This window comes from Bos grunniens, chromosome 1 (genome assembly GCF_055505025.1).
Source record: "Bos grunniens cultivar Pamir isolate PY7600 chromosome 1, Bosgru_T2T1.0, whole genome shotgun sequence".
Lineage (NCBI taxonomy): Eukaryota > Metazoa > Chordata > Mammalia > Artiodactyla > Bovidae > Bos > Bos grunniens.
In genome coordinates this window covers 50,309,519-50,325,522 of record NC_141165.1, presented here as the reverse complement: position 1 = coordinate 50,325,522, position 16,004 = coordinate 50,309,519, and the positions used below count along the sequence as shown (strand labels likewise).

General features: G+C 37.2%; 1 protein-coding gene across 8 annotated transcripts in view; it reads left to right on the top strand.

The window, feature by feature from the left end:
• IFT80 (intraflagellar transport 80) overlaps window positions 1-16,004 on the top strand; it is a 131,698-nt gene that overhangs the window by 99,215 nt on the left and 16,479 nt on the right. For all 8 annotated transcript variants that reach the window (XR_015160985.1, XR_015160984.1, XM_086392507.1 and 5 more), the window contains 5 exons: window positions 1,587-1,722; window positions 2,125-2,272; window positions 3,378-3,549; window positions 7,911-8,000; window positions 8,111-8,283. Coding sequence is in view for 6 of the 8 variants with exons in the window: in XM_086392507.1 (XP_086248633.1) it covers window positions 1,587-1,722; window positions 2,125-2,272; window positions 3,378-3,549; window positions 7,911-8,000; window positions 8,111-8,283 (719 nt within the window). In the remaining 2 variants the exon portion in view is untranslated. The remainder of the gene's footprint in view (window positions 1-1,586; window positions 1,723-2,124; window positions 2,273-3,377; window positions 3,550-7,910; window positions 8,001-8,110; window positions 8,284-16,004) is intronic.

Here is a 16,004-nt window from a genome sequence, read left to right as displayed (position 1 = left end):
CTTCTTTTCAAAATTAATGTTTTCAGACCTCCCTGGTAGTCCAGTGGTTAAGACTTTGCACGTCCATTGAAAGGAGCATGGGTTTGATCCCTAATTGGCAAAGTTCCATGTGCTCCATGGTGTGGCCAGAAAACAAAAATTAAAAACAAAACACTAGGAGCAAAATTAATGTTTTCATTTTAAGGAGGAAAACATGGAGATTAGTTTTATATTTAAAACCAGTGTAAATTCTTATTTTGCCTAAAAATGTCCTAAAGACTAAGCACTATTAAATTCTGTAATGGAAAGCTATATATATGCAAATTAATGGAAAGAATCTGACATATGTTTTTGTTCAAGCTCTTTACTCCTTTTTTAAAAATTATTGTTTTATGTATTTTTGACTGTGCTCATTCTTCATTGCTGTGCACAGGCTTTCTCTAGTTAAGGCACATGGACTTCAGTAATTGCAGTGCATGGGCTCAGTAGTTGTGAGTTCGTTACCCCACCGCATGTGGATTCTTAGTTTCTGGACCAGGGATCGAACTCATGTCCCCTGCATTGGCAGGTGGATTTTTAACCACTGGACCACCAGAGAAGTCCCTCTTTACTGCTTTTCAATAAAATGTTCTATCTTGGTTAAACTTTTAGCACATATAGTATCAGTAAATAAAAATGTGTTTATACATCAATACAGCTTACACTTTTCCCATTGACCTGTTCTAGCCCTTTTTTTTAGGTTTTAAGACTGTAGTTAAACTGAAAAAAAAAAAATCCTGAATTGCGAGCTGTTTATTAGTTTCTGACTTTTAGCCTTAGAACAAATAAATGGCACCATTCCATTGAGTTATCCTCCAATAAGTGATATATTAGGGTTTAAAGATTTTTTAACTTTATTGTTCAGTGCTACTAGTGAAGTGTTACCCTGTTTTTATTGTCTCCTTTTTGTAATTATTAGTTGAATAACAAATACATTCAGTGGTTCAGACATGGAAAAGCAGTCAGTGAAAAACTATTCCTGCTGCACCTGTCAGTTTAGTTCCTTTCCGCCGAATAAGTAGCCATCATTATTAATCTCCTGTTACCCTTCCAGAGGTTTTTAGTGCATACATGGACAAAATGGGTATATGTTCCTTTCTCTTTCTTTTACAAAAAGATGACATATAAGTCTGCACTTTGCTTTTCTCATGCAGCATTCTATTTCTGGAAATTTTTCCATATCAATAGATAAAAGTACTTATGCAGTCCTTCTTCCTGCCATAAGTATAAAATTTTATGGACGTATCAAAATTTGTTTAACTTGTGCCCAAATGATGGACACAAATGGAAGTGTATTTCAGCTTATAGAGTTTAAAAGATTACATTATTTTATGATGTTCTAATGGGCATTTTTCCCTTGTAAATTAAAAAAGTAATTACACTTTAGCTTTTGAATTATTTGTATATTAGCAGTTAAGTTATTTAGCAGGGACATTTTACCATTATAAGTAGGTAAATGATATTTAATTGATCTTTAAATAAACATATGTTCTTGTAAGTAAATAATTAAAATAATCTGATGTAAATACTAAAACTAATCCAGAATTTTCATTCTTTAAAAATTTTAGAATGAAGTTTTGGAAATTGCCCTGGATCAAAAGGGACTCACCAATGATAGAAAAATTGCTTTCATTGATAAAAATAGAGATCTCTATATCACTTCAGTGAAACGATTTGGGAAGGAAGAACAGATTATCAAACTTGGTAAAATAATTGTAATACATTTAAATTTTTTATTATTTTCAGTATTCTTAGATCTACTCTTTATATTATACTAAATAGCTTGTTTGAATGAATCTGTGAATAATGCTTTGGTCTCCTAACATTTCTTAGCTATTTAATTCCATTTTGATAGCAAGTCTTTAGCTGCTGCAACTAAAGTGGCATTGAAAAAAAGACATGTAGATTGAAAATATAATGGTTCTGGGTAAAATGCTCAAATATTTCCATAAATTTTTATGTGAATTTTTGCACATGTTTTCACTATCATAAAATACTCATACCTACCAGCAGTTAGTTGGGGTCTTATGCATCAGCTAATTTTAAAGATATGTTTTTAATACTTATATAATGGAAATAATACATTAACATTCTTTTTAAAATAAGGAACAATGGTGCATACTTTGGCGTGGAGTGATACGTGCAATATCCTTTGTGGACTTCAAGATACTCGATTTACAGTGTGGTATTACCCCAATACGGTTTATGTGGACAGAGACATTTTGCCTAAAACATTATATGAAAGGGATGCAAGGTAACGTTTTACTGTGTGGGATTGTTTATTGTCATCAATAAAACCAACAGAGTGTTGTATTCTTGCTTCTAATTTCATTCCTACAAAATAATCTTTTATGTTACTTAGTTAATTAATAAATTATTCAGCTAAAGCTAATTTAATGAGATTTAAGTGACAGAATGAAGTTGAAAGTGTTGTATTGATGTAATACTATTTATTTATATGTTTCTTAAATGGATATAATTTTTTCTTATATGATTTTCAGGTTTACTGTTGTTTAATGGTAACTCAGGTAGTTTTTTCAATGTGGTGTAATTATTTTATTTTAGGCACTCAATATTTTTCCGTGATACACAATTTTATGACAGCCTTTACTCTTTCCCATTTTATCATTGACCTTGAGACTCTCAGAAATGTATGTCTCTCTAGAATTGAATTTTAAAATTGATATTAAATATAGAAAAAATACATAAATTTATTAAAAAGTCTTTTTTTAAATTTTACATTCTTCAGAAAATCAAATGTATTTATATTCCTAACTTCTCTAAGAAATAGCAGGGAGATCTCTTATTCTTGGCAAACTAGAAATACAAAGGCTTCTCAACGCCAAATCTTAGTTTAACTTTCATATCTCTTTTGAGTTCATTTTTAATATTCAAGCTCACGTTAGCAAAACCAGAGAGGCATCATATAAAAAAATTAGTTAATGAAGAGAAGTTAGTCTCTTTACTTAAAATTCACCTCCTGTTATTATGAGAAAATAATCTTGGAATCAAATTTTTAATGTTTGCACTTTCAAAAGCTGAAGCCAAGTACTTTAATCATTTCTGTGATTTACCTTAATTCTTAGGAAAACAGATCATTTCAAATGCTTTTAGGCATAGTTGTCAAATATGTAATAATTTTTGTCATGTTAAAATGTTTGTATATTTTGCTCTAAGTGTACATAGCAAGTTAGATTCCAATATTTGTTTGAAGATATACATTCTCCCTGGAATTAACTTTCTTGGGGTGCATTTTGGAGATTGTAGATTTTATATGTATGTTGGGATCAGCTCCCAAATTTAAATTGTATGAAATTTTTTGCTCAGAATATAAATTGCATTTTGCCTTTTTTCAACAGTGAATTTAGTAAAAACCCCCATATTGTGAGTTTTGTTGGAAATCAAGTAACTATAAGAAGAGCTGATGGCTCTCTGGTTCACATCAGCATATCACCATATCCTGCTATTCTCCACGAATATGTAAGCAGTTCAAAATGGGAAGACGCTGTAAGACTTTGTCGTTTCGTTAAGGTACTTTACATTTCAGATCCACAATTGTATATATATTGTGTATTAGTTTATACAATATCTTTTTGCAAAATGATAAATCATAAGAGCTAAGAGTTGGAAAAATTGTAAACAAGATCACGTCTTTTTTTTTTAATAAGTGATGTCATGAGAGAGAGAGATAGATGTTGCTGTGTGATTTATTCTCTGAAGAAGCAAGCCGTTTCTTCTTTCTGGTACATATAAAAACCTTTCATGGAACTTTATTTAAAAGTCAGATTCCCAGGTTCTAACCCCAAGGTTTAATTTATTAAATCTAGTGAGCCTGGACATATTTTTAAGTTCCTCAGATGATTTGTTATAGCTAAGGTTAAGAACCATTCACTACTTTAGATCAGCATTTTCCAACCTAGTTGAATTAAATATTTTCTGAGCATATTTGACCACAGAACTATTTTGTTTTACATTGTTTAATTCTCTTAGAATACACTTTTGTAAAAGGACTTTTAGGTGGTTTTCCTTACAATGTGTTATTGATGACAGTCTGCTCTAATAGCATTGTCTGAAAACCTCACTTTTTCTCTAATTCCCTGCAGTTGCATTCTTTGACATCAAAAAGACTGGAGGGCTTATAACCTTGAGTTATCATTAATGTCTATCATAAGTTCAAAAATAAACCTTTTTTAATTAGAAATGAACATTTCACAAAAAATTTATTCAAAACTTTCTCTATGTGTTATAACAGCATCAGTTCAGTTCAGTTCAGTCGCTCAGTCGTGTCCGACTCTTTGCGACCCCATGATTGCAGCACGTCAGGCCTCCTTGTCCATCACCAACTCCCGGAGTTCACTCAGACTCAAGTCCATCGAGTTGGTGATGCCATCCAGCCATCTCATCCTCTGTTGTCCCCTTCTTCTCCTGCCCCCAATCCCTCCCAGTATCAGGGTCTTTTCCAATGAGTCAACTCTTCACATGAGGTGGCCAAAGTACTGGAGTTTCAGCTTAACATCATTCCTTCCAAAGAAATCCCAGGGCTGATCTCCTTCAGAATGGACTGGTTGGATCTCCTTGCAGTCCAAGGGACTCTCAAGAGTCTTCTCCAACACCACAGTTCAAAAGCATCAATTCTTCAGCGCTCAGCTTTCTTCACAGTCCAACTCTCACATCCATACATAACCACAGGAAAAACCATAGCCTTGACTAGATGGACCTTTGTTAGCAAAGTAATGTCTCTGCTTTTCAATATGCTATCTAGGTTGGTCATAACTTTCCTTTCAAGGAGTAAGCGTCTTTTAATTTCATGGCTGCAGTCACCATCTGCAGTGATTTTGGAGCCCCAAAAATAAGATCTGACACTGTTTCCCCATCTATTTCCCATGAAGTGATGGGACCAGATGCCATGATCTTCATTTTCTGAATGTTGAGCTTTAGCCAACTTTTTCACTCTCCTCTTTGACTTTCATCAAGAGGCTTTTTAGTTCCTCTTCACTTTCTGCCATAAGGGTGGTGTCATCTGCATATCTGAGGTTATTGGTATTTCTCCTGGCAATCTTGATTCCAGCTTGTGCTTCTTCCAGCCCAGCATTTCTCATGATGTACTCTGCATAGAAGTTAAATAAGCAGGGTGACAATACACAGCCTTGACGTATTCCTTTTCCTATTTGGAACCAGTCTGTTGTTCCATGTCCAGTTCTAACTGTTGCTTCCTGACCTGCATACAGGTTTCTCAAGAGGCAGGTCAGGTGGTCTGATATTCCCATCTCTTTAAGAATTTTCCACAGTTTATTGTGACCCACACAGTCAAAGGCTTTGGCATAGTCAATAAAGCAGAAATAGATGTTTTTCTGGAACTCTCTTGCTTTTCCGATGATCCAGCAGATGTTGGCACTTTGATCTCTGGTTCCTCTGCCTTTTCTAAAACCAGCTTGAACATCTGGAAGTTCACGGTTCAAGTACTGCTGAAGCCTGGCTTGGAGAATTGTGAGCATTACTTTAATAGCATGTGAGATGAGTGCAATTGTGCGGTAGTTTGAGCATTCTTTGGCATTGCCTTTCTTTGGGATTGGAATGAAAACTGACCTTTTCCAGTCCTGTGGCCACTGCTGAGTTTTCCAAATTTGCTGGCATATTGAGTGCAGCACTTTGACAGCATCATCTTTCAGGATTTGAAATAGCTCCACTGGAATTCCATCACCTCCACTAGCTTTGTTCATAGTAATGCTTTCTAAGGGCCACTTGACTTCACATTCCAGGGTGTCTGGCCCTAGGTGAGTGATTATATCATCGTAATTATCTTGGTCGAGAAGATCTTTTTTGTACAATTCTTCTGTGTATTCTTGCCACCTCTTCTTAATATCTTCTGCTTCTGTTAGGTCCATACCATTTCTGTCCTTTATCGAGCCCATCTTTGCATGAAATGTTCCCTTGGTATCTCTCATTTTCTTGAAGAGATCTCTAGTCTTTCGCATTCTGTTGTTTTCCTCTATTTCTTTGCATTGATCGCTGAGGAAGGCTTTCTTATCTCTCCTTGCTATTCTTTGGAACTCTGCATTCAAATGGGAATATCTTTCCTTTTCTCCTTTGCTTTTCGCTTCTATTCTTTTCACAGCTATTTGTAAGGCCTCCTCAGGCAGCCATTTTGCTTTTTTTGCATTTCTTTTTCTTGGGGATGGGCTTGTTCCCTGTCTCCTGTACAACGTCGTGAACCTCCATCCATAGTTCATCAGGCACTCTGTCTATCAGATCTAGTCCCTTAAATCTATTTCTCACTTCCACTGTATAATCATAAGGGATTTGATTTAGGTCATACCTGAATGCTCTTGTGGTTTTCCCTACTTTCTTCAATTTCAGTCTGAATTTGGCAATAAGGAGTTCAGGATCTGAGCCACAGTCATCTCCTGGTCTTGTTTTTGCTGACTGTATAGAGTTTCTCCATCTTTGGCTGCAAAGAATATAATCAGTCTGATTTTGGTGTTGACCATCTGGTGATGTCCATGTATAGAATTTTCTCTTATGTTGTTGGAAGTGGGTGTTTGCTATGACCAGTGCGTTCTCTTGGCAAAACTCTATTAGTCTTTGCCCTGCTTCATTTCGTATTCTAAGGCCAAATTTGCCTGTTACTTCAGGTGTTTCTTGACTTCCTACTTTTGCATTCCAGTCCCCTATAATGAAAAGGACATCTTTTTGGGTGTTAGTTCTAAAAGGCCTTGTAGGTCTTCATAGAACCATTCAATTTCAGCTTCTTCAGCGTTACTGGTTGGGACATAGACTTGGATTACTGTGATACTGAATGGTTTGGTTTGCCTTGGAAATGAACAGAGATCATTCTGTCGTTTTTGAGATTGCATCCAAGTACTGCATTTCAGACTGTTTTGTTGACCATGATGGCTACTCCGTTTCTTCTAAGGGATTCCTGCCCACAGTAGTAGATATAATGGTCATCCGAGTTAAGAGATACCCCACGTCCAAGGTAAGAGAAACCCAAGTTAAGATGGTAGGTGTTGCAAGAGGGCATCAGAGGGCAGACACACTGAAACCATAATCACAGAAAACTAGTCAATCTAATCACACTAGGACCACAGCCTTGTCTAACTCAATGAACCTTAGCCATGCCCTGTGGGGCCACTGAAGATGGGCGGGTCATGGTGGAGAGGTCTGAAAGAATGTGGTCCACTGGAGAGGGGAATGGCCAACCACTTCAGTATTCTTGCCTTGAGAACTCCATGAACAGTATTAAAAGGCAAAATGATAGGATATTGAAAGAGGAACTCCCCAGGTCAGTAGGTACCCAATATGCTACTGAAGATCAGTGGAGAAATAACTCCAGAAAGAATGAAGGGATGGAGCCAAAGCAAAAACAATACCCAGTTGTGGATGTGACTGGTGATAGAAGCAAGGTCCAATGCTGTAAAGAGCAATATTGCTTAGGAACCTGGTATGTTAGGTCCATGAATCAAAGCAAATTGGAAGTGGTCAAACGAGATGGCAACAGTGAACATCAACATTCTAGGAATCAGCGAACTAAAATGGACTGGAATGTGTGAATTTAACTCAGATGACCATTGTATCTACTACTGTGGGCAGGAATCCCTCAGAAGAAATGGAGTAGCCATTATGGTCAACAAAAGAGTCCGAAATGCAGTACTTAGATGCAATCTCAAAAATGACAGAATGATCTCTGTTCGTTTCCAAGGCAAACCATTCAATATCACAGTAATCCAAGTCTATAACAGCATAGCCACAATGAAATTTCCACATCATTAATTTATTAAATTATTTTTTTCAGTGCCTGGCTCAGCAATCTTTTATTTTACATTAAAATATAACCTTGTTATATTTTAATTCAGCCATGTAGTTGAAATAATTGTTCTCATATTTCACTTTAGGAACAAACCATGTGGGCTTGCCTAGCTGCTATGGCAGTTGCTAATCAAGATATGACTACTGCAGAAATAGCCTACGCAGCAATCGGTGAAGTAAATAGTGTTTACTTATGTTTATGTGTTTTTGTATGTTTGTGTGTATGTGTGTGTGTTTAGCTGTAATTTGTTACTATATACTTCAAATATTTTTCTTTCTTTTTTAGATTGATAAAGTTCAGTATATCAATTCTATAAAAAATCTTCCATCTAAAGAATCAAAAATGGCCCACATATTAATGTTTAGTGGGAACATACAGGAGGCTGAAATTGTTCTTCTTCAGGCTGGCCTTGTTTATCAAGCAATTCAGATCAATATTAATCTCTACAACTGGGAAAGGTAATTAAAAATTTTTCATCAATTCCAAAACCTGACTGATCTTAATGTATTCTTCTATCTACCACTTAGTAAATTACATTTTCCATTGTACTTAAGAGTTTCCTGATATCATATAAAAATTTATTCACATTTATATTTGTGAGTCAGTTCAGTCCTTCAGTTGTGTCTGGCTCTTTGCAATCCCATGGACTGCAGCATGCCAGGCTTCCCTCTCCATCACCAACTCCCAGAACTTGCTCAAACCCATGCCCACTGAGTTGGTGATGCCATGCAACCATCTCATCCTCTGTCGTCCCCTTCTCCTCCCACCTTCAATCTTTCCCAGCATCAGGGTCTTTCAAATGAGTCAGTTCTTCACATCAGGTGGCCAAAGTACTGGAGTTTCAGCTTCAGCATCAGTCCTTCCAATGAATATTCAGGACTGATTTCCTTTAGGATGGACTGGTTGGCTCTCCTTGCAGTCCAAGGGACTCTCAAGAGTCTTCTCCAACACCACAGTTCAAAAGCATCAATTCTTTGGCACTCAGCTTTCTTTATGGTTCAACTCTCACATCCATACATGACTACTGGACATGACAGTAGACTAGACAGACATTTGTCAGCAAAGTAATGTCTCTGCTTTTTATTATGCTGTCTAGGTTGGTCATAACTTTTCTTCCAAGGAGCAAGTGTGGTTTAATTTCATGGCTGCATTCACCATCTGCAGTGATTTGGGAGCCCAAGAAAATAAAGTCTGACACTGTTTCCACTGTTTACCCATCTATTTGCCATGAAGTGATGGGACCAGATGCCATGATCTTAGTTTTCTGAATGTTGAGTTTTAAGCCAGCTTTTTCACTCTCCTCTTTCACTTTCATCAAGAGGCTCTTTAGTTCTTCCCTTTCTACCATAAGGGTGGTATCATCTGCATATCTGAGGATATTGATATTTCTCCCGGCAATCTTGATTCCAGCTTTTGCTTCATCCAGCCCGGCATTTGTATGATGTACTCTGAATATAGGTTAAATAAGCAGGGTGACAATATACAGCCTTGACGTACTCCTTTCCCAATTTGGAACCAGTCCATTGTTCCATGTCTGGTTCTGTTGCTTCTTGAACCAGAACTGTTCAAGAACTGTTGCTTCTTGACCTGCATACAGATTTCTCAGGAGCCAGGTAAGGTGATCTGGTACTCCCATCTCTTGAAGAATTTTCCAGTTTGTTGTGATCCACACAATCAAAGGCTTTGGCGTAGTTAATAAAACAGAAGTAGATGTCTTTCTGGAACTCTCTTGTTTTTTCAGTGATCCAACAGGTGTTGGCAATTTGATCTCTGGTTCCTCTGCCTTTTCTAAATCCAGCTTGAACATACTTGTGAGTAGCCTGCCATTAAAGATTTTTGCCATCTCTGACTCATGATTAATTAGATGTTGTCTGTGAAGAAGAAAACAGAGTCTAAGATGGCTCCAGAATTTCTGGGTTTAGTAACTGGATAGATGGTGGTAAGAATATTAGCAGGTTTGGAAGGGATGTTGAATTTGAAATATTTGTTTAGAGATATGTGATAATAGTTGATTATTAGACATGGAGCTCAGGAAAGATTTTAAATAGAGATGTAGACTAAGAGTCATCAGCAAACGGATGGTAGTCGAAGCCAGAAGGATGGATGCAATTGCCTGGGGTATGTGTGGAGTGAGAACACATCGACTCTATTTGCGGGATGAGTGAAAGAGAAATTCACTGAAAGGTGGGGATAAAGCAGGTAGACAGGCAGAGAGAGGATCCAGGAAAGATTTGTTAAGCTAAGAAAGACAAACGAAAGGATTTGTATCAAGGAGCGGTCAGTAACCTTCCCTGCCAGCTTAGCCGTTGAGACAGGTTGCTTTCTGAGACTGAGTGGCAAACTTCTCTTCTCTATGGCATATTATGTTTCTCTGTTCTTTTTCTTCAGGTATATATCTCTTAGTGAACAAGGTTGTATTGCTTATATACACCTGAAGTTACTATGTTATAAAGTTGGCATATTGATTTTTTCAGGTTTGAAATGTCTTTCATCATCTTTGTCTCTCTCTGTGCTTAAAAAACTAACCACTATTTTTTTAATTACTGGCCCCTTATAATTCCCTTAGATTAGAATTTTTATAGATATCCTGTCTCTATCTTCCCCTTGAACAGGAATAATAAAAATGGCTAACAAAAGTAACAAACAATTTTGGTATGGACATACTATGGTCTCTTTATTTAATTTATACATTTATACAGGTCAGCCATTCTATTTCAATGCTTTATTTACACAAATCTGTTGTCATTGTTTAGCTATACAAAGGATTGTGAAAACTATTTTAGATTCTGAAAACATGAATAGGCCTTTGTTCTTGAGTTCAGTTTAGTCATAATTCATAAATACTTAAGTAGTTTGGAAAGTATGAATAATATTTTTAAAACTATATTAAAAAACTGATGGAAAATTGTACATATCATTACTAAACTGAGTTTCATGAGAAATGGCGAATAATAGTGTTTACAGCATATTCTCAATTGATACTTTTGAGAAAATAGTTATGTTGATAAATTTTAGGCATTACTATTTATACAGCATTCTGAACACCATCCAATATAACAAATATTTTAAAAATCATCTTTATATTAGAAAGCTTACAATCTATTTAAGAATTCTATTTTATTGTCATTAATAATAGTGAAGCTTCTACTTATTGATGCTTATGATGTGTCAGAATTGTGTTCAACGCTTTCCATATATCATCTCACTTTGTTATCACAACATTATACAAATGAAGAAGTTGAGGATTATTTGTAAGTAAGTGGCAGATCTAGGATTTGAACCTGAGCCTTCCAATATCACAGCGGACCTGAATTTTCTATTATTACTGCAATAAAGTATATACTGCTGATACTACTACTTACATTTTTCTGTAGGATTGATGTTTCTCTTTTATTATTTATCTTTGTAAACTTTTACATTTACAAAGATTTTAGATTATATACTTCTTGAAGGATAAAAACATTTTATCATTTTATATTATCTGTGAACATAGCAGGTACTTAATTTCATGCTCTTAATCTTTATGCAGTACTCAATCATTTTGCCATACACTTCCTCTGCAAACACTGAATGTAGATACATACAGTGTGTAAGTGTCAGAGCAGGTTTTGATGAAGCAGTTTGCCTCTTATGGTTTCTATTGATGGCCTATAATACAGCCCTCTGAACATTTCTTGTACCTCCTTGACCTAAGTGAATATCATGTCTTTCCAGAGGCCCCTCCTTGCCTACATCTCAAATGGAGTCAGTTTATTCTTTCCAACTCCACATTCATTAGGTCTGGATGTGTGTGATGGCTCAGTGGTAAAGAAACTACCTGCAATGCAGGAGACACAAGTTTTATCCCCTGGGTCGGGAAGATGCCCTGGAGGAGGGCATGGCAGTCCACTCCAGCATTCTTGCCTGGAGAATCCCATGGACAGAGGAGCCTGGCGGGCTACAGTCCATGGGGTTGCAAAGAGTTGGACATGACTGAAGCGACTTAGCACACCTATGCAAACATCTTTACTTGTCTGGTAAAAATCTCTGATCCTTTGAGACATGTCATGTAACCATTCTTCTCTCTGCAGTTAATTTCACGTCTTCTCTACTATCCCTATATCCTACCTTCCATGCTGCTCCTTCCCCTGCTCTAGTTCTCAGCATAGGACCCTGCTTTAAGATATTAGGTGTCAGGGAGAGGGGAAACAAGAAGGGGAGAGATGTAACGGGGAAAGAAAAACAAACACTTGGTGCTCCTCTGCTCCTCCTATCTACTTGGCATCTCCTTTTTGTTTTTTATCTAAACTATAAACCAATGGGTTGGTCAAGTGTTGGTAGACCTCTGTGCCTGCCTGATAAGTTGATAAAGGTCAAGAAGCATTATTCAAGGCTTCTGATTACTATTTACACGCTTTTTGTTGCTGTTGTTCAGTCGCCCAGTCATGTCCGACTCTGCGACTCCATGGACTGCAGCATGCCAGGCCTCCCTGTCCCTCACCATCTCCTGGAGTTTGCCCAAGTTCATGTTCATTGCCTCAGTGATGTCATCCAGCTATCTCACCCTCTGACACCCTCTCCTCCTTCTGCCCTCAATCTTTCCCAGCATCAGGGACTTTTCCAATGAGTTGTCTGTTTACATCAAATGACCAAAATACTGGAGCTTCAGCTTCAGCATCAGTCCTTTCAGTGCATATTCAGGGTTGATCTCTCTTAAGATTGACTGGTTTGAGCTCCTTGCTATCCAGGGGACTTTGAGGAGTCTTTTCCAGCACCACAGTTCAAAGGCATCAGTTCTTTGGTGTTCTGCCTTCTTTACGGTCTAGCTCTCACAACTGTATATGACCACTGGGAAGACCATAGCCTCGACTAGATAGACCTTTGTCGGCAGAGTAATGTCTCTGCTTTTCAACACTGTCTAGGTTTGTCATCGCTTTCCTGCCAAGAAGCAGTCATCTTCTGATTTCATGGCTGCAGTCACCATTAGCAGTCATTTTGGAGTCTAAGAAGAGGAAGTCTGTCACTGCTTCTACCTTTTCCCCTTCCATTTGCCTTGCAGTAATGGGGCCAGATGCTATTACCTTAGTTTCTTTTAATATTTAATCTTAAGCCGGCTCTTTCACTATCCTCATAAAGAGGCTCTTTAGTTCCTCTTCACTTTCTGCCATTAGAGGGGTATCATCCGTATATCTGAGGTTGTTGATGTTTCTCTTGCTGTCTTGATTCTGGCTTGTAACTCATCCAGCCTAGCATTTCTCATGATGTGCTCAGTATATAGGTTAAGCAAACAGGGTGACAGCAGACAGCCCTGTCATATGATCTTGAACCAATCAGTTGTTCCATACAGGGTTCTAATTGTTGCTTTTTGACCCACATACAGGTTTCTCAGGAGACAGATAAGATGGTCTGGTATTCACATCACTCTAAGAGACTTCCACAGTTTGTCATGATCCACACAGTCAAAGGCTGTAGCATAGTTGATGAAACAGAGATAATGTTTTTCTGAAATTCCCTTGCTTTCTCTATGATCCAGTTAATGTTGGAAATTTGATCTCTAGTTCCCCTTCCTTTTCTAAATCCAGCTTGGACATCTGGAAGTTCTTGGTTTGCATAATGCTGAAGCCTAGCATGCAAGACTTTAAGCATGACCTTACTAGCATGGGAGATGAGTGCTATTGTCCGATGGTTAGCACATTCTTTGGTACTACCCTTGGGAATTGGGATGAAGATTGACCTCTTCCAGTCCTTTCCGTCACTACTGGGTCTTCCAGATTTGCTGACATAATGAATACAAAACCTTGATTTATACACTTAAGACTCCCAAATATGTATCTCTCCTAGCCCTCTATCTTGCTCATGTTTGCTGTCAGAATCCAATTATCTACCTGCCTATTCAGCATTCCATTGGATGTCTCATATGTTTGAGTTCAAATTTATATTTATTCTCTCATAAACTTGATCCTCTTCCAAAGTAACCTGTCATCTTTTCAATCTATCCAAAGCTGGAAATTTAGGAGTTACTTTTGACATTTTCCTTTTCCCTGTAGCACTCATCCTCTTTACTACCAGCACCCTTGTCTAAGCTGATCCAAGTTTTTCTTGGTATAACATTATCTCTGCATCTACTTTGTCCTTTTCCTATCCATTCGTCACACTGTAGTCACTGTGATCTATTCACAGTGGAAATCTGATCATGTCACTCTTGACCCCGACTCACTTAAATGAAACCCTTAGTTTCCCATCACTTTTAGCAAAATATCAAAGACTGGGTAAGAATGACTTCAAATAATCAGCAGAAGTAATTATAATTGCTACAAAACACTCAAGAAGCTTTATGTATTATCTTCATTTCCAGATTCTACAGCTATTTCTGAAATCAGTTGGAATATTTGTTCCTATTGCATATTCATTCATTCAGTAGATATTTAATGAGTGTCTGCCATATGAGGGATATTTAGATATTACATGGAAATCCATTTAAAACAACAACAATAACAGTCTTTTGGTAAAATGTATGGTCATTTTTAATGACTTGTTCGAAAAGGCTGCTGAATGGGACAAAGACAAATGTAATGGTTAAGACTGGGAGCTTTGGAATAAGACCTGGGTTTGATTTCTGATTCTGCACATATTAGTTTTTTGGTTTTTTTTTTTTTTTTTTCACATATTAGTCATGTGATCTTGGACAGGTTACTGAGGCTCTGTAAGCCTGTTTCCTTGTGTTTAAAATGATGATAATTACAAGAAACACATGTTTGTTGTCAGGGTTAAGTAAAATAGCATGTGAAACTCTCTTAGCTTACTTTGTTGAAGGTTTATTATATATAATAAACCTTCAACAAATAGTAGCTATTGTTCATTCTTTAAATATTTATTGAGTGTCTCTAATGTGCCAGGTTTTAGGACTGGGGATACAGCAATGAACAAAACTGACAAAGTCTGAGATGACAGTTTGATATTAAATGTTAGGACTAATATAAAAAGTAGGAGTAAGACATATAAATACTTGGATCCAGTATAGAAATCAACTTTATAACAACATAGTCCAAAGAATGGCCTGCTTAGAGAGTAGAATAATCCCCATCCACAAAGATATTCCACAGTTTGTTGTGATCCACAATAAAGCAGAAGTAGATCTTTTTCTGGAACTCTCGCTTTTTTGATGATTCAACGGATGTTGGCAATTTGATCTCTGGTTCCTCTGCTTTTTCTAAATCCAGCTTGAACATCTGGAAGTTCACGGTTCACGTACTGTTGAAGCCTGGCTTGGAGAATTTTGAGCATTACTATGCTAGCGTGTGAGATGAGTGCAACTGTGCGGTAGTTTGAGCATTCTTTGGCATTGCCTTTCATTGGGATTGGAATGAAAACTGACCTTTTCCAGTCCTGTGGCCAATGCTGACATAATGACATAAAAAAAGTTTATTTTCCAAATTTGCTGGCATATTGAGTGCAGCACTTTCATAGCATCATCTTTTAGGATTTAAATTAGCTCAACTGGAATTCCATGACCTCCACTAGCTTTGTTGGTAGGGATGCTTCCTAAGGCCCACTTGACTTCACTTTCCAGGATGTCTGGCTCTAGGTGAGTGATCATACCATTGTGATTATCTGGGTCTTGAAGATCTTTTTTATATAATTCTTCTGTGTATTCTTGCCATCTCTTCTTAATATCTTCTGCTTCTGTTAGGTCCATACCATTTCTGTCCTTTATTGTGGCCATTTTTGCATAAAATGTGCCCTTGATATCTCTGTTTTTCCTGAAGAGATCTCTAGTCTTTCCCATTCTGTTGTTTTCCTCTATTTCTTTGCATTGATCACCGAGGAAGGCTTTCTTGTCTCTCCTTGCTACTCTTTGGAACTCTGCCTTCAAGTGGGTATATCTTTCCTTTTCTGCTTTGCCTTTTGCTTCTCTTCTTTTCACAGCTATTTGTAAGGCCTCCTCAGACAACCATTTTGCCTTTTTGCACTTCTTTTTCTTGGGGATGGTCTTGATCCCTGCCTCCTGCACAATGTCATGAACCTCCTAAGAAATTTGTATGCAGGTCAGGAAGCAACAGTTAAAACTGGACATGGAACAACAGACTGGTTCCTAATCGGGAAAGGAGTACATCAAGGCTATATATTGTCACCCTGCTTATTTAACATATATGCAGAGTACATCATGAGAAATGTTGGACTGGATGAAGCACAAGCTGGA